This window comes from Gymnoscopelus braueri (assembly GCF_963280865.1).
Source record: "Gymnoscopelus braueri genome assembly, chromosome: 13".
In the NCBI taxonomy this organism is placed as follows: Eukaryota; Metazoa; Chordata; class Actinopteri; order Myctophiformes; family Myctophidae; genus Gymnoscopelus; species Gymnoscopelus braueri.
Genome location: NC_137615.1, coordinates 15,061,708 through 15,087,768, shown reverse-complemented (window position 1 = coordinate 15,087,768; position 26,061 = coordinate 15,061,708). Strand labels below are relative to the sequence as shown.

The following is a 26,061-nucleotide window of genomic DNA, read 5'->3' as shown; positions in this document are numbered from 1 at the left end:
CACGCACACGCACACGCACAGAAACTCACTCATCACTTACGCTGACTTGCTCACTTAGTGCGTTGCTACTCTAGCCAGATGAAAGACCCAACCACACACACCCTCCCCCCCCCCCCAAAAGAAACCCCCGTCACATCATATATCATCTCTATGCACGGTGGGGCTAGGTTACGTTTAATTACAGAAAGCTAACATAATGAAGTGCCTATAAAAACGATATGGTGTGGGGAGAAGAAGAAGGAGTTGGAAGAAAAGCGATGATAAATTTGATAAGCAAAGGACGGTACATAAAACCCCCCCACCCCCCCCCCCCCACGATATATGAGCCTCAAACCCCCCCGTCGTATGTTTTTCGTCTTTCAGACGAGGAGGAAGACGAAGGCAGTTATGACAGTGACGAAGGACAAGACATCAAAGCTCAGCCGCCCCGGGACGTCATCTCCAGCTGCGCCATGACCGGTCCGACTCCCTCGTCTGTCGTCAAGCTGGAGGCCAATCAGAAAGCCAGGAACAAGAGGGAGAGGCAGGAGCTATACGGTAAGATGGTACAGTAAGACCACCTCTAGGCCTGTCACCATTATAACATAATCACCCCATCGCAATACAATTATTTTTGCATAATTGTCATAATCGTTTTCAGGTTGAAAGATGCCATATATTAAAATTGGCTTTACCCATTCAATCTACAAATGTCTTCTAAATCCTAACAGTTTTCTGAAAACCGTATGTTGCTATAATATCAGTGGTTCTCAAACTTTTTCATGTCAAGGACCACCCAAAATATATGCATGTATTTGGCCGCAGACCCCCATAGTGCGGCACTCTGAGCTTGGATATCTGCTATTTTTGAATAGCGAAAGAAATCTAAAATGACACAGATGCTTTCCCGGTTTGAATGGATTAAGGGAGGACCGGTCGGTCAGCCGGCCCACGTCGTCACGCTCATGTCACTATGACACTATGCACCTACGCCCAAATATGGAGTGTGTTGTCTTGGCATCAGGCACAAACAAATCAGTCAGCTCCATATATGGGCACAAAAGGGTGTATGCCCATATATAGGCATATACTGATGACATCAGGGATCTCCATATATGGGCATAACAGGGACAAGGACTGACAGATACAGAGATCTCCATATTATGGGCATATCGGTCGGATCTACAAATTGTCAAAGAACTTCCTTTTTGGGCGGTGAAACCGCCCCTATATGTGAGGTTTGGAAATTTGCACCCCCCAAACCCTGCGCTGTGATTGGCTTGTAGATTCGCTATTTCCACAATTTATTTTATTTGAAAGTATACAATTATTAAATATGGCCTATTTTGGCCATAGTACATTATTTATTCGGATTATTGGTATCGGTCATTATCAGTTATTTCTTTGTAGCCTATAAGTTATTTGTGCCAAAAACACAATTAAATCACAATGAATCGTCAAGTAAACTTTTATGATCGCGACTACCCTAACCACCGCCCCTGTCTTTTTTCACGACAGGCATCTGTTTTGGGTTTGTGTCGTTGCCGTGTTTTAGCCCCAGCCTAAAATCTGTCCCTCTTAATTTTAACTGCACACAGGCACCCACAGGAGCCTGTCTGGAGCGGAGGGAGACGTCAAAGTGAGGAAGAAGGCCCCCTGCAGGCTGGGCCTGGCCACTGCGGTCAAGAAGCCCCACGAAGATCACCACGCGCCAGGTGGCATCAGGAGGCCACGTGGCCCCAGACCCCAGGAGCCTCGCTGGGGCAGCCTGGGGACCAGGGGCAGCTTCTACCGGAGGAGCATGGGCCTGGCTACCTTCCCCACCACCAGCGAGAGGTTGAAGAGGGCCACGCGCAAGAGCACCATGCTGAGAGGGGCCATCAGTAAGGTGAGAAGATAGATAGACAGATAGGTAGATAGTAAAAATAAGATAACATACCTTTATTGATCCCATGGGGGAAATTCAGGCGCCAGAGACGGCACAGCAGTAAAAGTTACGTATGCACCCTATACAGACATCCCGCCTGGTGCAGAACAGAAAGACACATAAATAGTAAAGTAAAAAATAGTCCTACGTCAAGCATCTGTGTCTCATCCTTTGTGTTTATTGCTTAGAATGATTTAGGTTTCAATACACTTTATAATACACTGGACTAGGGCTGGGCAATATATCGATATTATATCTCGTTCATGATGTGAGTAGATTAGACTAGATATTGTCTGTGATTTAGCTTTGCCTCTCCGGCTGGTTTTAATCACTTAATTTTAGACTTAAAAATAGATAAATAAATGGATTCATAAAAATTGGCGAGTTGCATCACAATGCAATGTCAGCTTGTAGATTGTGTATTTTTTATTATTTGTGTGGTGTGTCTATATTTATATATACTATACTGTACATAACCGTCACAATACAATCATCACAATATCGATATCATCACAATATCGATATCAAGGCATGTAGACAAAAATGCCATGATATTTTTGTCCATATTGACCAGCCCTATATATCTGACTATAATGTTGAAAGATCGTGGAGACCACATGATGCCCACAGCTTTCAAGCACCCCCCCACCCCCTCCCAGTGTGATCACGAGTGAAGAGCTACGATAACAGTCAGACGGAAGACATGCAATACTCATATCTGCTGATGAACAGCCTCACTCTCCTGCTCAGTCCCCCACATTGCATAACAACAGCACTGCCAACTGCCAACAACACCCCCCCCCCCTCCCTCCCTCTCTTCTCTTACACTGGGTGGTATGAATCATACCCAGCAGGCACGTGGTGGGGGGGGGAGAACTCACACTCTATTTTAACACCCATCCCATGCCTGTCCTTATGTCCACCTCCTTCCACAGAGGAGAAGTTGTTGGTCAAGCGGAGTCCCGTCTCCGCACGGCGAGGACGGCAGCAGAGGCAGGAGGTGTAGAAACAAACAGGTAATCTATTCTAGGCACAGTGGTAGTTATATCCAGTGGTGGAAAGTAACTACAGTAAGTACTACTTGGATTATGGAGACAACAAGGTTTCTGTCCGACGGCAAGGATATACTCTGTTGACAGGGCTACAGTGTATATATATACTAGGTCCCTTTCCTTATTCCTACACCAAATCTCAGAATAGGGATGCTACTGGGTTCATTTGGTTAAGCCCTATTTTATATACTTGTGTCATTATGATGGTGTTGTGTGGCAAAAATAGCTTCTATTATATAACGTTGCTGTCCGGCAGAAACCAGCTAACTCCATTTTGACTCTTTTGCATTTTTTTCCCATAAATCAGAGCCATTGAACACCCTTTACGTCTGTGTGTTGGTAAAAAAAATGTTGAACCAATGAAAAGCATTAAAAAGCGCTTCTGACAAAACCAGCAAACTCCATTGGATCCTAAAACGTTCTGCTAAACCAGCTAACTCCACCGGAGTTAGCTGGTTTTGCTGACTCCAGGCTCCACCCCCTTTTGACCTCCAACCTCATTGTGAGCTTGGAGGTCCATTCAGCTGTTCTTATCAATGAAATCCTGAAAAATGAACATTTTGGAGTTAGCTGGTTTCTGCCGGACAGCAGAGATAAGCTTGCATGAGCTTTTAGATCAACAATATTGCTATATTTGCTATTAACCCATTAAGACCGGAAACACATCTGTGTCATTTCTTGATTTGAGCTAAAAAGCATTATTTTACACTTTTGCTATTCAAAAATAGCAGATATACAAGCTGCCGCGCTATGAGCTTGTTTGTGCAAATCTTTGAATATATATATAACATTTGTAACTCAAATCTTTGCTTCTGGGGGTCCCTGGAAAAACATATTTTGAGATGGGGGTCGGCGGACCAATACATATATTTTTGGGGATCCATGACATGAAAAGGTTTGAGAACCACTGATATAGAAACATACGTTTTTCAGAAAACTGTTAGGATTTAGAAGACATTTGTAGAATCCCTAGAGGCAAAGATTTGAGTGACAAATGTTCGCTTAAAAAATAAAGATTTACACAAATGTTCTAGATTTTTCAAAAGAAATGCAGATCTACAAGCTTGTATATCTGCTATTTTTGAATAGCCAAATAAATGAAAAAGGACAGAGATGCGTTGTTGTCTCAGTCTGTCTCTGTTGTGTTGATGTTGTGCATCGAAAAGTGGTTAAACCGGCCAAAAATGTTCTTCCTTTTCTCGTCGAGAGTTTTTCCCTCGCCCTGATTAAGGGTCTATGCATGAGGGACAGGGGTTTGTTGCAAATAAATACTAATGAACCTAACTGAGATACCTCCTAGCTTCACTGTCTTCCGTCAGCGAGCGCATCGTCCCACATTCCTCTGTCGAGACTACTTAGCACATCAGCCCGCCCCCCTGCTGAATAAGAGGGGGGTGGGGGGGTGGAGGGGGGTGGGCTCACACCTTCTGCTGTGACAGAGGGAGACGGTGTTGGGAGAAAATGGCTACCGAAAGGGAACATTTAACATGCACTGTGAAGTCGCCCGCGGCGAGCTGCTACTCCGCGCTGCACGCTAAATGACTTTCTTACATTTTACCCACACTGTCACCCGCCTCTTTCTCTCTCTCTCTCTCTCTCTCTCTCTGTTTTGGTATTCTGATCATTCTCGTCCGTCCGTCCATCCATCTATGACCGTGTCGATCCGTCAATCCATCCATCAAAACATCAACCTGTCCGCCGACTCCTCTCACTCTCTCTAACCACTTTAAAACCTGCCGCCCCTATTTCAGGGCATGTCATTATAGCCAAAAACATATATAGCCTACTCTAAGCCTTTGTGTAAAATTTCCTATAAATTCTAAAAGATTTTCTAAATTTTCCAAAACAGTGACAATAGCTAGATCTACGAGCTTGTAGATTTGTTATTTTCCGGTATCCGTCGTACGCTGAAGTACATAGGGGCCACTTGAACCTCACCATGCCTATTCTGGGGGGAACATTCGCAAGTTTCGGTGTGGACGGAAAGAAAGTGGTCCAAGTATAGTTGTAACTCATTCGTTTGACTAAGTGTAGAGGGGTTAAAGTGGTTCACCAGCTCGTTGTTTCCCACAGCCAAAGGGGCGAGCGGTGAGCCGGCTGCTGGAGAGCTTTGCGGCCGACGAGGGCTTTCAGATGGACGACAGCAGCTTCTCCGAAGGGGACGAGGACGGCGGCCATTCTTACAACCACAGGAGGACTGCAGGTGAGGAGGAAGGCGGGGGGGCCGGGGCAGGTGGTGGGGGGGCTTGTTATTGTAAGCCTGTGGACACTGCTTGATGCTGCGTTCACACTGTTGGCGACAAAGCTACAGGCTGACACTCATTTTCAATGGAAGCCAGCGACATGGAGGCACAAACCGACGCTATAGGCCTGTCACAATTATTACATAATCGTCTAATCGCAAATATTTGAGGTAATCGCAATTATTTTTGCATAATCGTTTCCATGTTGAAAACTATTTAAAAAAATCTGAAATAGCAGATCTACAAGCTTACAACGCATCACTTTGTGACGCGTTGTAAGCTTGTAGATCAGCTATTTCTGCAATTTTTACATGTATAAAATTATTAAATATGTCAATAATTGCTTTGTGTATTTAATTATTTGTCATATCTGCCCTGTGAAATTTGTGATTACGAAGCCTAAAAGGCAAACACAAATACAAAATGTATTCATGTGTTCCAATGTTCGATGCCAAACACAAATAAATTGTTCATCGCAATCATTGGAGTGGCAATTAATCGTCAACTTAAATGTGTAATCGCTACAAAGATACAAAATATAGAGCTGGCTTCAACTTCAGCTACAAAGCCACAAAATAACCAAGTGTTGTTTATCCATTTCCACTCATGTCTCTCCACACAACTCCTGCTTGTAATGGGGGAAAACAATTTATTTCCATTAGTCAGTTCCCTGTTCTTTTGAACCCAAGCCTTTATATTTTCTCGCTCGTTGGACATGTGGCTTAATGATGTCAACGAGCGTGTTGTGCAACACTGCGACAGTTTGCTTTCTAGTTTTGTGTGTTTTGTCGCTGCCAGTGTGAACGCCATGCCCCATTTAAGACGCTGGGGGCTTGTTTCAAGTTTTTGAGTGCAATACATACTGTGAAATAAGTATGTAATAAAATGATCCCAACCAGAAGATTTTTTCCGACGTCGGAAGGAGTGTGTACTACTGATTTAGAAGGCATTTGTAGAATCGGCCTCTGGTCTTAATGGGTTAAGTGACGCTGACTAACACTGCGGCTCTTGACGCCTTGCAGCTCCCAACTGCATCCTGACCAGAGAGCTGTTGACGGACGGACTCAAGGTCCTGATCTCCAAGGAAGACGAGCTGCTGTATGCCGCCAGGGTCCACACTCTGGAAGTGCCTGACATGTAAGCTCACACACACACACACACACCCACCCCCACACACACACACACACACACACACACACACACACACACACACACACACACACACACACACACACATTATGGACGCACACACACACACACATTATGGACGCACACACACACGCACAGTCACATGCATACAAACACAAATGCATGCAAACATGCACACTCAGAACTCAGTCGCTCTCTACACTGCAAAATCCTGAGTGGTTTTAATGTCTCTCTGAGAGTGTTGAAATGGACCCGAAATGGATCCATTCAACACTCTCCGAGGGAAATTAAACACTTAGGATTTTTACAGTGTATGTCTGTGGTGCATCAGTGGTGTGAAGGTCTCTGCCCCACTGTTGGCACCCAGAAGCTTACCACCACAGCGGGAGTCCAAATATCTCGTGCAGAGATCTCTCTCTCTCTCTCTCTCTCTCTCTCTCTCTCTCTCTTTCTCTCTCTCTCTCTCTCTCTCTCTCTCTCTCTCTCTCTCTCTCTCTCTCTCTCTCCTCCATCCTCGCTCTCTGTTGCATAACTCTATGTCTATCTGCACCTGGCTCGCTCACACTGTCGATAAGGCCGCTCTGGCTCAGGCAGTGAAAAGACAAATGGCATACAGTACAGTGGGTGTAGTTTATGGCCATGGGAAGGCAGACAGGCAAGGCATTATACTGTACACTGTAAAGTCCGGAATGCTCTCGAGCAGTGTAAAAGATTTATTCCAATTTTACACTCTAAAGAGTTAAAGTGTACAATCAGCTGAAAATAGCCTAATTTAATTTCTCTCTGTCTCTGTCTATCTCTCTCTGCTCTATCTCTCTCTCTCTCTCTCTCTCTCTCTCTCTCTCTCTCTCTCTCTCTCTCTGTAGCTTCAGCATTGTTATCGACGGCGAAAGAGGAAACCGCCCCAAAATCTACTCTCTGGATCAGCTGCTTCAGGAAGCCGTAAGTCTCTCCCCTGTTTTCACTTTTTCCAAGAAGCCCAACTTGACCAGTGGTTCTCGAACCTTGTAACCCACGGACCCCCATAACTCTGAGAGTGTATTTGAGTTACCAGTTACAGACCAGTATGGGTCTATTTGGTTCCCATAACTATCAATTGTTTTGCTGGGGACCCCCTAGAACCCCCTCAAGGAACCCTGGGGGTCCCCGAACCCCACTTTGAGAACCACAGGCCAAACCAACTCCCCCTTTGTCTTTGTGTGATAGGATATGTTTTTTTACATTAACCACTTGTTGAACCCTAGCATCCCTATTCTGAGGAGAAAATCCCTATTTTGAGGAGAAAATAGCAGATCTACAAGCTCACAACGCCTCGCGCTGCGAGGCGTTGTGAGCTTGTAGATCGGCTATTTTTGACAAAGAGGTATAGGTGTAGAGGTAAAAAAGAGCAGAAGTTTAATCTGAAACACAATTTTATACAATATAGAGGGGGTCCCTGCTTCATCTCTCTCTCAGCTACGGGGTCCTTGTCCTGAAAAACGTTGAAGACCCCTGGACTAGAATAACCCTCACTTACCCCAACCGACCAACCAACCAACCCACCCGACCCCCACACACCTATTCCCTGTCTGACACCCTTCTTTTAAGGGATCACATCATTTCCTCGCCTTCGCCGCCCCTCTCTGCATATTATATCCCCTGTGTCCCCTCTCCGTCTCCGTCTGACGCTCTCATTCTGTCTGCAGTCTCTCTTTCTGCCCCCCCGCCTCCCCCCCTCCCCTCTATCTCGTTCTCATCCTCCCATAACTCCCTGTCGGGGTCATTCAGGCCATCTAAACCTCTTAAGTTAATGTGAACAGCTGGGAGCGAGGCAGCTAGCTAGGGCCTTTGGGTTTGTGTGAGTGTGTGTGTGTGTGTGTGTGTGTGTGTGTGTGTGTGTGTGTGTGTGTGTGTGTGTGTGTGTGTGTGTGTGTGTGTGTGTGTGTGTGTGTGTGTGTGTGTGTGTGTGTGTGTGTGTGTGTGTGTGTCTGAGAGAGTTGTCCGTTAAACCCAGCAACCCAGTGTGTGTGTGTGTGCGTGTATTACTATACTTGTGAGGGCCAGATGTCTCCACAAGTATAGTAGAATTTGAGACATAGACACAGGGAAATGGTCGTTTTACGGTTAAAGAAGATTTGGGGAATTTGGCTTACATTTAGGAAAAGATTCCGTTTGGGATTAGGATTAGATTTAAAGATTAGAGGTTATGTTTAGAAGCTAGGGTTAGAGTTATACCTGATTTATACTAGAGTTTATACTTGTGTATAGTTGTGCGCTGGTGTCGTGCACCGAAAAAATAGATCTACAAGCTCACAACGTGTCGCTTCGTAGATCTATCTTTTTTTGGTTATTTTCTGCTATTTTCTGCTATTTCCTATGCTATCCTAAAATGTGTATGTCCTCACAAGTATAATATTAGAAACGTGTGTGTGTGTGTGTGTGTGTGTGTGTGTGTGTGTGTGTGTGCGCGTGTGTGCGTGTGTGCGCGTGTGTGAGTGTGTGAGTGTGTGTGTGTGTGTGTGTGTGTGTGTGTGTGTGTGTGTGTGTGTGTGTGTGTGTGTGTGTGTGTGTGTGTGTGTGTGTGTGTGTGGGATAATCCCTCTAACACCTGGATCCATTCATGTTGTGGGGTTTTAATGGGAGATGACGTGGACTTCCTGTCCCTGCAGTTCATGCCCCCCTGTGTGAGCCCGTGGCGACGTGGGCTAAAAGCTTAACGTGACGCCACAATGACACACCAGAAAGAGGTTACCCAGTGGTGGAACAGAGAACTCAACCCCAGTACTCGAGTACAAAGTATAGATAGATACCCCTATAGTCAAATATGACTCAACTACAAGTGAAAGTTGCTCAGTCAAACTTGTACTTGAGCAAAAGTTTTAAAGTACAAATTACAAAGTATATCTATATTTTTTATATCATTGCATTGTGTTGACATTTTGACATTTTCCTAAACAGATTGAATTCTTTTTCAGAAATGTTATTAATTTCCGACACTGTTGGCCTGAACGACGTGAAACTGTGCACACACACTCCCTGGATGCCAGTATATCTATAGTCGTATGATCAAAAAGTACGAAAAGTTAAAATATGGAGATACTGTAAGAGGTTTCTGCCCGACAGCAACGAAATGCTAGCTATGGGTTTCTCTTTTCTCCGTTTTAAAAATGTATATTATTATTGTAATCTGGTAAAGGGGGTACTGAAGCCAAAACACATTGGAGAACCACGAACACGAGGACGTAGGCATTACTATGAAAATAAAAAAATAAAAAAAATGAAACTTAAAGACTCAAAACATGGAGATACAAGGTTTCTTCTCGACGAGATACATTCTCACCCAGCCATGTCAGGCTAACATTACAACTTGCTTAAATCATCCCTGAATAGGGACGTAATTATACAATTATACATAATTGTACAAACCAGCTCATTCTTGGCTGGCATTTGCATTTAGGCACGTCAGAGCGGGACTGCATGTTTACTGTATGCAGTGTGACTTTTGTCCCATATTGTGGTGTCATGACGGTGCATGCTCCAGTAAGTCACAGCTGGGTCACCTCAACACTACACACACACAGCCCTCATACTCTCATCTCCTCCCACCGTGGACGCCAGTAAACACTGGAACTCGGGGCCAGTGTTGCCAGATTTTGTGAGAGTAATTTGTACGATTTCTAACACACAAATCTGGTACGATGCTCCTTGGCACAAAATATTTTCTGATTTGGGGTTAGGGACAAATACATATTCATTTGGGGGTCCATGACATGAAAATGTTAGAGAACCGCTGGTATAAACAACATTAGGAAGCAAGCCTAGGAAATAAGCATCTACACTTTAGAAGTAAGCCCCCAAAACGTTGCTTATAATAAGCAGACCTGGCAACACTGCTCAGGGCACAGAAACATATCAAACACTGTGTGTGTGTGTGTGTGTGTGTGTGTGTGTGTGTGTGTGTGTGTGTGTGTGTGTGTGTGCGTGCGCGTGTGCGTGTGCGTGTGCGCTAGAGCAGGGGTTCCCAGACGTGGGCACGAACCGTAAGTTTGGGAAACACTTGTGCTGCTGAAGCACAGAAATGTTTGTCTACTGCCAAGTGATTGTGATAAAGAAACAATGGAAGTGACACTGGTGTTTTTGGCAATAATAGAGGAAAGGGGAAGGTGTATAAAGGCCACCATGAGATAAGATAAGAGAAGCCTTTATTGATCTCCAGGGAATCCAGATGTCACAGCAGCAACACCACTTTCCCTAAACAAATCAAGTTTCTGATCCAACTAAGCATCCACTTTCACATCTGATGTGCGGCATCAGTGGTTCCCAAACTTCTCGAAACCTAAAAGATGAATTTGTTATCTCCCCGGGACCAAAACGTACAAAATTATATTATACATTTATCACTTAAGCCCTATTTCAAAAATAGTGAAAACAGCCTATCTTCTAGAAAATGTGAACAATTCGGACAATCTTTTTTCTTGTTGTTATTATTATTATTCTTTTGAAAATGTCTGGAAATCTTTTGAAAATAAAACATAAACCCCAAAACAGGATATTTATTTGCGAACCAAACCAAAACCGGGACCCAAATGTGGCTCCCGACCCATTGTTTGGTAAACAGTGCAGTAGATGGTGTTAGCGTGTTTAGTGCTTTGGAACCGCCAGTGACGGAAGAGGTACTCACATGTTTTACTTAGGTAAAAGTATCAATACTTTAATGTAGATAATACTCTGTTACAAGTAGTCCCGTATCCCGTATTCAAAATGTACTTGAGTAAAAGTACAAAAGTATCGGCATCAAAATATACTATATAATATTACTTTTGGTATATAAAGTACCAAAAGTAAAAGTAAAAGTAGTCATTGTGCAGAAAGTCCCATTTCACAAAGTTCAAAATGTACAAGCTCACAATGCATCGCATTGCGACGCATTGTGAGCTTGTAGATCTGTTATTTTCAAATGGCCAAAATATATATAGGCCTAGGGCTGAAGTGGTTAGTGTGTTTTGTATTACTAATCTAAATCTACAAAGCAACTAAAGCTTTCATATAATTGTAGTGGAGTAAAAAGCACAATATTTGCCTATGAGATGTAGTGGAGTATAAGTAAAAGACAAAGTATTGAAAATTGTAAATACTGAAGAAAGTAAAAAATACCTCAAAATTGTACTTACAGTAAGTACTTGAGTACATGTACTTAGTACATTTCCACCCCTGGGAACCGCTTCCCCTTCTCTCATCCACACACATTCATTCTCTGTCCACTAATAACAATACGAAAAGAGTTCCCCCACAACCGCTTTCACAGAGCCGTTTCCGAATGCCTGATTTATACTTGGTTGTGCGCCGAGAATAGCAGATTTACAAGTTCACAGCGCGACGCATTGTGAGCTTGCGGATCTGATACTGTATGTTCGGTGAGCGACACCGGTGCGGAACAAGAAGTACTCAAACTTTGACTTGAGTAAATGTACAAAAGTATCTGCATCAACATTTACTTTAAGTACCAAAAGTAAAATGACTCGTTATACAGAATGAACAATTTCACAGTTTTTTTTCAATTCTTTTCCAAATTTGTCAAAATCTTTAGAAAATAACAGATCTACACGCTTGCTATTTTTGAATAACCAAATTATAAATCATGGCTTAATTGGTTAATTAATATGTGTTTGTTTTTTTTTAATCTAAATCTGTAAAGTAACTTTTAAGCTGTCAAATAATCGTAGTGGAGTAAAAAGCGCAAGCTTTGCCTCTGAGATGTACTGTAGTGGAGCAGAAGTATTAAGTATAATAGGAAAAATGGAAATACTCCCGTAAAATAAGTACAGTACTCGGGTAAATGTACTTGGTTACTGTCCACCACTGCTAAGTAGAGTATAAATCAGCCGTGGTGTAAGTGTGCGGGCCGCTCAGAGCGCTGTGCTCCTGGCAGCTGTAGCCTTGTGTAAACAGTCATCAGATAGCAGCTGGCTCTAATTACGCTATACTTCCACTTTTTCTTGTCTTTCATTCCGTCCAGCAACCATTTATTTGACTCTGACACCAACACCCCAGTATTCACCCAGCTAGGGCCCACACACACACGCACGCATGCACACACGCTCCCACACACGCACGCACACACACACACGCACACATACACTCACACATGCATGCACGCACACACGCTCTCACACACGTGTATTTCTATATTTGTGAGGACATCAAGGTTGTAGGCAATTTTATGAATACCATTTCTACCTTTTTTGACGTTTCTACAATCTACAAGCCCGCAACGCGTTGCACTTGCAATGCGTTGCGAGCTTGTGGATCGGTTATTTTCTGTGCCAGCGCCCAACCCTGTAACTTAACCTCCAAATGTCTAATCGAACCTTCTTCTTCTTTTCTTTTTTACCATAAAATAAACATAAATTCTTTTATACTTGAATGTGTGGACATTTGGCCCCCATAAGTATAGCGTGGGTGCACGCACACGCACACGCACACACACACACACACACACACAAATGCATAGGCCTGCAGACGCACGCACGCACGCACACGCACACACACACACACACACACAAATGCATAGGCCTGCAGACGCACGCACGCACACACACACACACACACACACACACACACACACACACACACACACACACACACACACACACACACACACACACACACACACACACACACACACACACACACACACACACACACACACACACACACACACACTGGTTCTAATACCCAGCCCCACACCTCATCAGTCAAAGGGTCCCTCAGCCATGGCAACAGTAAATGAAAGCAACCTGAAAGGCCCCCAGTGAGAGGCAGGATGCTTGTGTGGGGGGAGGGGGTTTGCTTGCATTGTAGGAGGGAGGATCTGGCAACCTGCACTCACAAACCCCTCCATTCAGGCCCTCTTTACTGGATGCTGGGGCTGCTTGCATTGTAGGAGGGAGGATCTGGCAACCTGCAACCACAAAACCCTCCATTCAGGCCCTCTTTAGTATTACTCAGCAAGTCAGGATTTACTGCATCACGGCTTCCGTTCTTTTCAGCGCTGACTGGCACGCTGGCACGAGATAAGTGGAAGCGCTTGGAAAACGTGGCTCAGTAGCTGGTCATGCGCACCCCCACAATTGCGTTCATTGTGTGTGTGTGTGTGTGTGTGTATGTATGTGTTTTGTGTGCATGTGCGACGTGTGTGTGCGCTCCCTGTAATGAATCTTAATCGTGTTTTTGGTTGGACTTCCAGGTCCTGGATGTGCGTCCGGAGACGGAGGCGGTGCTCGGTGAAGGAACCCGCGTGTGCGCGTACTGGAGCGAGCGCTCGCGCTGCCTGTACCCGGGTAACGTCCGTCGAGGTAAGGAGGCCGAATTGTCGATTGTCTCTGTGATGATGCGGCCTACATTCGAACGTTGTCAAAATGTTTGACGTAAATGACGGGGGAAGAAAAGCGTGTTTGAATTTAGGCCGCCATCATCAAACATATTTGTTTGTATACTGTAGGTGATTCTTTGTTTAAGAATCAAGTGGAAAATAAACCAAGGAAGAAAACGTAACTTTTGAGAATGACAGAACATCCCCAAACAAACCACCCAAAATAGAAAGAAAAACTATATAAAGACATAAAAAAGTTATTAGCAGGGAAATAAATTAGATATACTGTAGTTCTCTTTAATTATAATGCAGTAATAATTATATGACGGGTAACGCTTTAAAAAATTGCCGAACTGCAAGCTCGCAACGCAGCTCGCAACGCAGCTCGCAACGCAGCTCGCAACGCAGCGCGGATGCGACGCTTTGCAAGCTTGTGGATTGGCTGTTTTTGGCGTGCGATGCCGTCATACGGTGAAGCATAAACAATGCTTCGCAGCTCACCTGGGCATTTTTTTTCTCCACTTCTTCCGTTGCAGTTGTTTCGTCCGACGAGAGGAAACAAGGAGGAATCATGGTGGAGTTCGATGATGGAGATCGAGGACGGATTTCCCTCCATAACGTCCGTCTGCTGCCTCCTGGATACCAGATCCACTGTGAGTATCTGTCCTCTCCTTCTCCACTATACCAATATAAATTACTATATTATAAAACATACATAAACCACTTTAGCCCTATTTTATACATAGGCTATTTGAAAATAGCCGATCTACAAGCTCACAACGCGTCGCATCTGCTATTTTCAAACATTAGTACTTTTACTTTGGTAAGTATATTTTTATGCCAATACTTTTGTACTTTTACTCAAGTAATATTTTTACAGGCCTTTTACATGTAACAGAGTATTTTTATATTGTGGTATTGCTACTTTTACTTAAGAAAAATATCTGAGTACGTCTTCCGCCACTGCTTACTACTAGTCAAATTCTTTGCTCTGGGACCAAAAGCTAATGGAATACGCACACCACTTTTTGGGGTGCTGCTGGGTTAAGACAATGGTTCTCAACCTTTTCAGGCTGTGACCCCCCAAAATAAGCATTTTTTAACTGGGGACCCGCCACCCTGACCAGCACTTAGAATTGTAGGGGTTGAGGCAATTTAATTTGCCTCAACGAGAGTGTACGAATAGAATGGACATTCGTACACTCTCGAGGTTGCAGACCCATAAGGGTCCATTTGGACCCCTGGTGTTCCCCTGAACCCGGCGTTGAGAACCTGTGTGCCATATTATGACTTGACCAGGTGCGACTAAATCAGTGTTGATTTCGTCGTTGATTTCGTCGCCTAAAAATGTTTTTCACTGACGAAAACGAAATAAAAACTAAGCTACAATGACTATAAACTAAGACTAAATATATTGACAATTTCATCAACAAAACAAAAACTAGACAAAAATGTCTAGTGGAAGGACTAGTGGATAAGAGATCCAGTATAACTAAAAGACAATTTTATGTTTGGTTGGGCTCGACCTACAAGCTCACAACGTGTCGCGCTGCGACGCGTTGTGAGCTTGTAGATCAGCTATTTTCAGCATGCAACCAAGTGTAAAATCAGCCATTACGACGCCATCAAGGTCCGCCAAAATACATTTTAGTCGACTAAATCAACTGTAGATTTAGTCGACGATAATCTTATGATATTTAACTAAAACATTTCAGATGACTAAAATATGACTAAAACTAAATGGAATTGTATTCAAAAGACTATGACTAAAACTAAATCAAAATTTGCTGTCAAAATCAACACTGGACTACATGCATTCATAATGACGTCACCTTTTGTCCTTAAGGCGAGATGTCACCTCCTGCTCTGATGACACCCAGCGGGGCGACAGCCAGAAGACCCTCCGGTCTGGAGCAGGCCCCCCTCAGCGACAGATCCTCTGACAGACACCCCCACCCCCACCCCCACCCCCACCCCACCCACAGCCACGCTGACAGCAACCAAGTCCCGCCCAACATCCACAAGAGAAGACCGGGTACGAATGTTTTTATGTTGTTGTTGTTTTTTACGTTTATTTAACCAGGCAAGAGAAGATTAATATGAACAAACGCTTATTTACAACTGTGGCCTGGCAGGGAGAGGGGAAAGGGGCCTGCCTGTTCTGGCCTTAAGTACATTATTTAGTTTTCTTATTGGTACCAGTCATTGTCAGTCCTTCTGTGTATATTTAAGTTATGTGTCATATCTGATCTGTGCAATTTTTTTGTTTACAAAGTCTTTGTAAAACATGAATGTATTTACAGTCTATGTTCTAATGTTCAATGCCGAAAAAAACTATTAAATCATCATCGTCCTCTTCATTTCAGGGAGACCTAAGGGTTCGGGGAAGAAACAGAGGCTACAGCAGCAACAGCAGCAGCAACAACAACAACAACAGCAGCAACAGCAGCAGCAACAGCGGACTGAGAATGCCAGTAACAGCCCATCACCCATACTGGGCTGGCCCTCTTTGGCTCTCCCCAGGAAGAGGACCTCCGACAATCTGTTCCAGATCAACGGAACCCCCAGGAAGGTCCCGAGAGGAAGGGACGACGACCTGTCGGCCTTCTCGTCGCCTCAGACCCAGTCGCTGGCCTCCACCCAAACCAAGGGCCTCTTCAGCAGCAGTGCGTTCGAGGTGGACTCGTTCAGCAGCATCGCCAATGGCTACTCGTCTTTCTGCAATCAGACGACCGCTGGGACGGGAACGGGCCTCTCCATGGGCCAGAAGAGTGCGACGACGCCGTACGGGCAGAAGCGCAGCAGGCAGGACGAGCTGGGTGCGCCGCGGAGCAGGAGGTCCGGACAGGAGTTTATGGTCAAGCTCGACCACGAAGGCGTGACCTCCCCCAAGACCAAGAACAGCAAGGCCCTGTTGTTGCTAGGCGGAGTAGGGTTTGGGGCAAAGATCACCAGCAGTCTGCCCAGACCCGAGGCCTACTCCCACCCAGTCCTGCTGGTCAAGGACAACAAGAAGGGAGGTACGGTACCTATTGGCACAATGGACAGTCTTAACATCACGTCCTGTGTTTTATGAGTCTTCGTATGATTAACCACTAAAGCCTTATTATATACTCAATTTCTTTTTTTATAAATGCCTAAATTGATTAGTATGATTAACCACTAAAGCTCTATTTTATACTAAAGCTCTGCAAGCTCACAACTTTTAGCATTGTGAGCTTGTAGATCGTCTATTTTCGTAATCTTTTACGAATTTTCAATAACATTTTTTGCCCCCCCTCCCAATTTATTGTACATTATTTCTTATTAAAATCGATTATCGATTATTATAAACCGGAAGTCCACTTGGAGTTGCCCCGTGCGCAAGCTTGTTAGTCGAGCCCATTGGTCGAAACCGTTTTCGCTCGTTCATGTGTCTGGCCCCAGCCGTAATAAGCTGCAGTACCTATGAACGGCCAACATGTCCAATGCACTTCACTGCTCGGTTCTGGGGGCTTGGTTGCGCCCCTATAACTAACATTCATCCCTGTTTCTCCTTCCCAGAGCTCCTCCTGAAGGGAGCCCCTCCCCAGAGGAAGCCGCCCTCCTCCTCCTCCTCCAGCGGGCCTCCGGCTCTGGGCGAGTATGGAGACCTGGGCTTCAGCTCCCACAGAGACTGCCACAGCTCCTACTCTGACCTGGACGACGAAGAGGAGGAAGAGGAAGAAGAGAGGCGGAGGAGGGACGCGCTGGCGGCGGTGACGGCGGCGGCGGCTGCGGCGGCGGCCGCCTCTGGAGGGCTGAGGGCGAGCGGCCGCTTCCTCTCCTCGCGCCTCTCCGTCTCCTCCTCGTCCTCGGGCTCCTCCAGCTCCTCCTCGTCCGGCTCGCTGTCCAGCTCCAGCCTGTGCTCCTCCGACAACGACTCCTCCTACAGCTCCGAGGTAAAGCTCGCAAGCTTGTGAGCTTGTAGATCGGAAGAGTGTAGAGGGGGAAAAAGCGGTCAGAGTACAGTTTACAGTTTACAGTTTACAGTTTAGGCATTTACAGTGGTGGAAAGTAACTAAGTACATTTACTTAAGTACTGTACTTAAGTACAATTTTGAGGTATTTGTACTTTACTTGAGTATTTCCAATTTCCAATACTTTTACTTCTACTCCACTACATCTCAGAGGCAAATATTGTACTTTTACTCCACTACAATTATTTGAAAACTTTAGTTACTAGTTACTTTTCAGATGTAAATTATGACATAATGAAACATACGTTAACCACTTTAACCCTATTTTATACGAAGGCTATTTGAAAATAGCAGATCTACAAGCTCACAACGCGTCGCATTGCGACGCGTTGTGAGCTTGTAGATCTGCTATTTTCAAATATTTAGTACTTTTACTTTTGGTACTTTAAGTACATTTTGATGCCAATACTTTTGTACTTTTACTCAAGTAAATTTTTTATTCTGGACTTTTACTTGTAACAGAGTATTTTTATATTGCAGTGTTGGTACTTTTACTTAAGTAAAGAATTTGAGTACTTTTTCCACCACTGGGCATTTAGCAGACGCTCTTAATTCAGAGCGACTTACAGTAAGCAAGGACACAAGATAATACATCATAATACATCAGTAATACATCAAATGCATAAAAATAGTAATCTAATAATAAAGTAATACATAAGTAAACCAATAATCTAATAATAACGAATACATACGTAAACTAAGAACCTATCATCAGATTTCAGCAGAAGGTTGGGAGTGAGTCTGCAACTTTCAGGTCCAAGTCTAGAGGGTTTAAGTGGTTAAAATGTTTATTTGTATTAGTTATTTTGTAGTGTACTTTGGCTACTGTATTATTTCACTACTGAATTAATTGTGTTTCGAAAGGCAGCAACTGCAACAAAGAAAAAAGGCTCTAATTTACAAATTCTCATGTGATTTTATACTTCCAAAGTGTTGTTGATAAAATGTACACTTGATAATCGTGATAACCGTGAAGCCGCGATTATATCTCTCACTGTAATCGTACCGTAAAACAAAATTCCATAATTGTCCCATGCCTACTCCCAAAGGACGAGGACGCCTCTGCCCTGATGCTGCGGGGCTGCCTGTCCTCCTCCCACCGGGGGTTGCTCCAGTCCCCCCCAAAACCCGCCGCCGCCGCCGCCACCACCTCAGGACCACCGCACCGCCACTCGTTTGTGTCCAAAGCCATGGCCGTGTCCAACGCCAAAGGAGGCCCCGCCGCCGACCACGTCTCCAACAGCAAGTCCCTGAAACGGAAAGAGTGCAGCGGCGGCGGCGGCTCCGCCACCACCAGACCCTCCAAAGAGCTGCTGAAGAAGCCCCGAATGCTGCCAGACGACTGCCTGCTGCCCCGGCCCAAGATGTCCTCCTTCCTCTCGGGGCGACAGATGTGGAGGTGGTCAGGAAACCCCACACAGGTGAGGAGGAGAGTAGTAAGTAGCTTTGGGAACTAACGGTTCCAGAGCCATGTGGCCTATAGGTCAGGAGCATATCTCCTGTTTCTGTAGCGTGAAGCGGCTTGATATACAAGTACATTTATTTGTATAATTTTTTTTTTAAATGAAAAAAATTTAATTAATTTCATACATTTTCAAAACAAATTCTAAAAACGTTTCAAAATAATTCCATACATTTTAACTCATTGAGTGCCATTGACGTGTGTCACGTGTTTTACCGCTATGGCGCAACGTGCCAATGACGTCTTTGACGTGTTTTTGAAAAAAATAGTTTAAAAAAATTATAATAATAATAATAATTGAGTTCAGAACCCAAGATATCATTATCTGAAGATTTGCAGCTCCGTCCACTCCTTGTTTAACTTATAACTGAAAAAGGCTGTATCTCGCTTCCTAAGCAATTTTTTTTTACTTTGAATTATTATTATTTTTAATCGCACTGGCCAGAAATAGCCAGAAATAATTCTGGCACTCAGTGAGTTAAAAGAAATCATTAAGCTAAATAATGTATTGCTGTACAATTGGGTCCCCGGGGAGATATCAAGCTAAAAGAAAAGTTTTGGAACCCCTGATATAACATAACATTCATTCCTGTCTCTGTGGTTTTTGTTTTCTTCACAGAGGCGTGGTCTGAAGGGAAAAGCCAAGAAGCTGTTCTACAAGGCCATCGTGCGAGGCAAAGACACGGTGACGGTGGGAGACTGTGCCGTGTTTCTGTCCGCCGGACGGCCCCACCTCCCCTATGTGGGCCGCATAGAGAACCTGTGGGAGTCGTGGACTTCCAGCATGGTGGTCAAGGTCAAGTGGTTCTACCACCCTGAAGAGACCAAGCTGGGCAAGAGGCACCGCGACGGCAAGGTCAGTAGGGCTGCAGATAATAGCAATTATTTTCTTAGTGATTATTCTATTGATTACTCTTTCGATTAATCGAGTAATCGAGAAGCAGATTTTCTTTAAATATATTTTACGTTTTTGACCGTTTTTGACCACTATTTTATTGTCACACAATCGTGTTAGATAATAATAAAATAATAAGAACAGCCAAGCTACAAGCTCACAATGCATCGTTTTGGGACGCGTTGTGAGCTTGTAGATCTTTGAAGGTTTTCGGCTATAACAACATGCCCAAAATAGGGATAGATAATTAATCGATAATTTTATCAAATTATTGATTATTTTTTACAATCGATTGAATCGACAATCGGCATTTCATTTAAACTTGGGACCAACTAGACAACTCGTCTTTAGTCTTGTGCCAAGCTCTTCTCGTTCGCAGCGCATCGAAGCAACAACAATGTGTTTTTTTTTTCTGTCTGTCCTGCAGCATGCCCTGTACCAGTCGTGCCATGAGGATGAAAACGACGTCCAGACAATCTCCCATAAGTGCCAGGTGGTGAGCAGGGCGGAGTACGAGCGTCTGACCCGCGGCCAGAGGCCCAACGGCGCCTCCCCGAATCTCTACTACCTGGCTGGGACATACGACCCCACCAGCGGTCAGCTGGTCACTGCTGAGGGGGTGTCCATCCTCTGCTGAGGCCAAACCCCCCCCCCCCCACCACCCCCCTTCCCCGTGAGGATACTACTGAAGTTTGACCTGAAGGACCCTTCGGCACTTAGGTAGAAGAGAGGTGTCCCCCAGGCGTCCGTTGCAGGTAGTGTGAGGCTGCACACTGTAGCACATGAGCCTTAAGGGTGATTTATACTTAGTTGCTCGCCGGTGTCGCACCGCCCGAAATAGCCGCCCTACAAGCTCACAACGCGTCACAATGCATCACAGCGCAACGCTCGTGTGAGCTTGTAGATCTGCTATTTTGGGGGGCGAGCGACATGGCACGTGGCCGTGCAGAAATCAGGCATTTCCCTTCATGGAAGGCAAAGGGAATCACCATCAGCTATATGAACGCAGTTCTGGCACGCCCCTTTCTTTGAGAACTATATAAGAAAGTCGGGTTTCACCTGACCAGCAACCTAGTATTCACTGACCTGCTTTTCGCTGGTCTATTCTCATCTCCTTAAAAGAAATAGAAGAGAAAAAAATGATCATTACGTGACTGAAAACTTTGTGTCTGGTTTGCGGAACCGCGCTCCCAACCGTCATTTAGGTCACCAAAAGGAGAGTTGAGAGTTACGTTGAACATTGCAAGGTACCAGAAGGTTTTCCTGGTCTCTGAGGACCAATTCTTTGAGGTAGCCTTACCTAAGGGAATGAGAGAGAAAGAGAAGTGAGGCGGGGGGCTTTCTCCCCCAGACCTCATCATTCCAGGGATGTTGAAATTGTGTACAGGATGTAGATAACGTTTGATGTCTGTAAATATTTTTTGAATTCTTTCCAATCAAGCCATACACTTCAGTACCTCTCGCCTGTCTTGACTGTTCAGGTGTGCATTGTACAGTTCAATTATCAGTTGTATTGTTGTCTGTTGTCTATATGTATATAAAAGCTATTTTATATAGAAGTCTATTGTATATATATATAAGAGGTATCTTTCCATGTTTGCAATTGATTTATTTTTCTATGGGTGTAGAATATCTTTTTTTCTTTTTTTTGCTTGCTTTTTTTTCCTTTGGGTAATAAGATTGAAAATAGTGTTGCACTGCACATGCCCTGCTGAGAGAGAGAGATACAGAAAGAGAGAGAGAGAGAGAGGGAGACAAACAAACAGATAGACAGCACAGTCAAAGAGCGAAGGATTTAGTCTATAACAGGACAAGATTCACTCTCTGAGAGAGAGGGGTCATCCTGTTAAAAAATATATAGGTCAAGTGGCTTTTTGTAAGAATGTCGTGTTATGTTCAATATGTTGCATATTTGATGTCCTATTTTTTAAAACACCTTTTTATTTATGTACCTTTTCATTTGGTCATCAACACTAGGCAGATACCAGTGGGCTGCAATCACGGGTCACAGAAGAATTGAGACTAAGGCTTAATTTATACACGGTCTGCATGACCCTTTCGACGAGTGTCGGTCAGCGAAAACAAAAATTGGTGATGCAAGTCGCACTGAAAAGACAAAACTTTTCTTTGGCTATGAAAGGGTCATGCAACAAAGTATAAAGCCGGATTTATGCTTGTTTGCGTGCCTATGTCACGGCAGAAATAGCCGATCTACAAGATCAAAACACAACGTGCTGTGAGCTTGTACATCTGACATTTTCAGCGTGTGACACCGCAAAGTATAAGCAATCCTTAAGATAGCCCCTAACAAGGTCAATATACTGTACATGTTGACACAATGTCTGTGTGTGATGAGTGTCCTGGCATCACTATAATCATGTCCACACAACTTGATTTAGAATGATTTAGAAAAAAAAGACTGGGTCTGTTAAGGAAAACATGTGTTGCACTGCACTCGAGAAGTGCACATTTCAACACATTAAGGCCTGTAAAATACCAAAGTGTCTATAAGATCTTTATTTACTTTATTTAAATTTAAGATATCTCAAGCACCTATACTGAAATCAAATCAGAGATCACTGGGTAATTTGCGTATACTTGTCCTCCACTATAATGTATTGGCTTTGCATTGTGACAATGGTTTCTTGCACATGCACCTGCGGCTTTGTTTAGTGCAAAAGATTATGAAGCAAACGGCCACCTGGACAGGAAGTGACAGAAGGTCATGGTACTGGCAAAGCAGGAGGGTTGAGTATTGATTTTTTGGGGGGAATTTCTCCATTATAGTTTCATCAGCCATCTGTGTCTATTTTGTACAGTACAAATACATACTCTAACTGTGAAGGACAATCAGAGTCACTTAGAATAGGTTCACTCAATCTGAATATTTCTTAAGTTTATTTTATCGGTGCCAAGTACATTTTTTGTCAGTCTTTTGTCTTACATTGTTTGATATGCAATCCTGAGTATTCTTTGTTCACAAATTTTTATTTTGAAATTTTTATTTTGTTCATCACATTTTTTTTAATTTATTGTCAATGTTGCTGTTTGCTCATCATGCCAAGAGCGCTTTATGAGAATGTGACATTTTTTTGGTTTTGTTTTCGTCTTGGCGTGATGTCACATTTACATTTCTTAATAAAACCCCTGGTCTTGTAGTAGAGGCCAACTAGTGAAAAGAAATAAAGCAACACTGGATTCTTCTCATCCATAAACCTCTCTGAATGCTTTCTGTTGTTTTCACTGTGTCCCCTTCATCTTACAGCTCCTGCCTTTTCCCCCCCCATCATCAAGGGTTTCCTGATAATCCCAGCTATTCTCCCACCTCTCCCTCTATTTTAAGATTTGTTTTTTTGTTTTGTTTTCCTCAACTGTAAATCAATGCTGTGCTAAGCATCAAACTGGGAAATTACTGAAAAAGAAAATACTCAGTTGTTATCACACTCTAAGCCGTGTGTGTGTGTGTGTGTGTGTGTGTGTGTGTGTGTGTGTGTGTGTGTGTGTGTGTGTGTGTGTGTGCGTGTGCGTGTGTGCGTGTGTCTGTGTGTGTCTGTGTGCCAGAACAAGGCCATTGGGTAATATTTGAATGTCCCGTACTAATGATTTGAAAATCTCTCAAAGTCTCCAAATGACAGAGACAGGCCTTATAAGTAGTTGTGGAGAGTCTTCTTGGGTGCTATAATTGTTGGATATTTTAAGGTTAGATAATTAGGCCAAGCTAATGCCTTAGAAGAAATAACATTTGCTTGTCCAAAGGGTCCATCAGCACCAAAGACAGAATACTGATTTTATAGTGCAATGGTGCTTTTGCCCACCAATGTGTAATGGAATTACTGAGTTTGTCAATGTGTTAAAATGGAGAGTGGATAAACAATAATATAAAAAAAAGATGATGTGACATTACATCCATTGATTCAACTAAGATTAAGTAAGCCTTTGGTTCTTAGGAATTAAATATACAGATGTGTCGGAAAGTATCAGAAATGTATATCGAGTTTCCCTGCTAAGCTCTGTAAATATTTAGATGTTGACTAATTCTCAAAATTTGATGTGGATTTCAGTGATTCATTGATGATGTTTATTATATTTTTTATTTGAAAGGAATTGGTTCCCTGTTAAATGTATCTAAGGGTCGGGTGCAAACTCACATGGCTGCCCAAAATGAACCCACACACTAAATGACCAACTATGGCATAGTTATTTTCTGAGTAATGAAGTCATGTTTTGTTCTGGGACCTGGGGGGGGGGGGGGGTGTATGGCAGAGTGTTAATGTCTTAAAGAAATGTAAATGTGTAAATTCTGTATTTGCGTTGGAAATTTTACATTAAAAAATGTAAAGTGTTTTAGTAAGATTTTTATAGATGGCATATAAAAATAAATATCAAAAACTTGAAACACTTTTATTTCTATTCAATAGCCTGATTATTTCTGATCTCTGGTGTGCGTACTTTGCCAATATTCCTGAGTGGATACGGTCATAAAAGAGGGCGCTCTCTGGTGGAATATGAAACACCATGCGTCAGATTAGAAAATCAGGTTGCTTGCATTTTGTGAGGATATTTTTTTTCTGTTGTTGACACAGTTTACTGTACAGCACCTTGCATGCTGCAGAATCATGCAGTCCCAACAATGTGTCCCCTGCCTGCCAGGAGAACCAGCAGGTACATCCAATCATCCTATCACACCAACCACAACATCATCTGCGCATTTGTGTTCTGCTCATCAGACTTGACAAAGGCCATCTCTTGAAACCAGCGCAATAACCCCGCTGGCATAGCTCCAGGGAGGCACAATATGGGTCAGTGACCTTTCACTGTTTGGCCCAGGGGTCTTTTTGTCCAGCGTCGAGCCCCGGCGACACCACTCCCCACCCCCTACCCCCCCCTTTCCCCCTCCCCTTCTGCCCACATGGAGGTTAATGGGCACATCAGTCATCTCCAGCAGTGGCCACAGTGAACACAAACACTGGCTGTTTACCACTGCAGCCTTTGTGTTGGCCACAGCCACTGCCCCGTGTCGGAGCCTTGGCCCTTCCTGCGTCAGCGGGGCGGCATGCGGGCACGAGGGACTCCCACACTCACTGCTGGGGTTCAGGATAACGATGGGAAAGGAGTGGGAGTGTTTAGACGATTGTCATACAGTACAGTATGTTGTGGGATGGGTCTGGTTCATTACCTCTCTGTGCTAAGCAGATAACGTAGAGATAAAGGTCCGTCCGGCGTCTAAATCGGAACAAACAAGGTCATATTTGGGGATTTTCTACATTGAGTCAAGTCGACAATGCCACTACAGCAAATTTGACTCTCGAGTCCAAGAGAGGGTGACTCATTGATTGAATATTTGTTGACAAATACAATGCATAATGCATACAATACAATACTTAACCACTTAAACCCTATATACTTAGGCCTCTACATCCAATCTTTGCTGAAAATAGCTGATTCTACAAGCTCACGCAACGTCTTTTGAGCTTGTTGATCGGCTACAGTATTTTCACAATTTATTAAGAAAAATATTGAATTAGACTAAAACTAAGAACATTTCCTGTATGATTTTAGTTAGTTTTGGTTAGTTTTGTTAAAATGTTATATAGTTTTAATATAGGCAATACAATATATATATATATATATATATATATATATATATATATATATATATATATATATATATATATATATATATATATATATATATATATATATATATATATATATATATATATTTATATATATATATTTTGACAAAAATGTTTTGTCAATTCTAGTTTTTATTACTTGGTTAGTTTTTAGTTAACTATAATAACCCCGGTTTCAGGTTGCCCAGCATTCAGACTGTGTCGCCCTGCAGTGTCAATGCCAGGAATGCTTCCCTGCACAAATATCTACACCTCATAAATGTCTCGCCCTCTGCCTGACCCTGTCTGGCCTATGACTGCTCTGTGTGTGTGTGTGTGTGTGTGTGTGTGTGTGTGTGTGTGTGTGTGTGTGTGTGTGTGTGTGTGTGT

At 43.5% G+C, this 26,061-nt stretch overlaps 1 protein-coding gene across 1 annotated transcript in view; it reads left to right on the top strand.

The window, feature by feature from the left end:
• Positions 1–24,309, top strand: part of bahcc1a (BAH domain and coiled-coil containing 1a) — a 104,585-nt gene extending 80,276 nt beyond the window's left edge. The window contains 14 exon segments of the mRNA XM_080448481.1: positions 364–537; positions 1,578–1,867; positions 2,842–2,922; positions 5,032–5,161; positions 6,224–6,338; positions 7,217–7,292; positions 13,576–13,684; positions 14,238–14,354; positions 15,548–15,736; positions 16,068–16,721; positions 17,245–17,621; positions 18,749–19,120; positions 19,781–20,017; positions 20,484–24,309. Of these exon segments, the coding sequence (XP_080304607.1) occupies positions 364–537; positions 1,578–1,867; positions 2,842–2,922; positions 5,032–5,161; positions 6,224–6,338; positions 7,217–7,292; positions 13,576–13,684; positions 14,238–14,354; positions 15,548–15,736; positions 16,068–16,721; positions 17,245–17,621; positions 18,749–19,120; positions 19,781–20,017; positions 20,484–20,693 (3,131 nt within the window). The 3' untranslated portion in view covers positions 20,694–24,309.
• Positions 24,310–26,061: the final 1,752 nt, after the last annotated feature.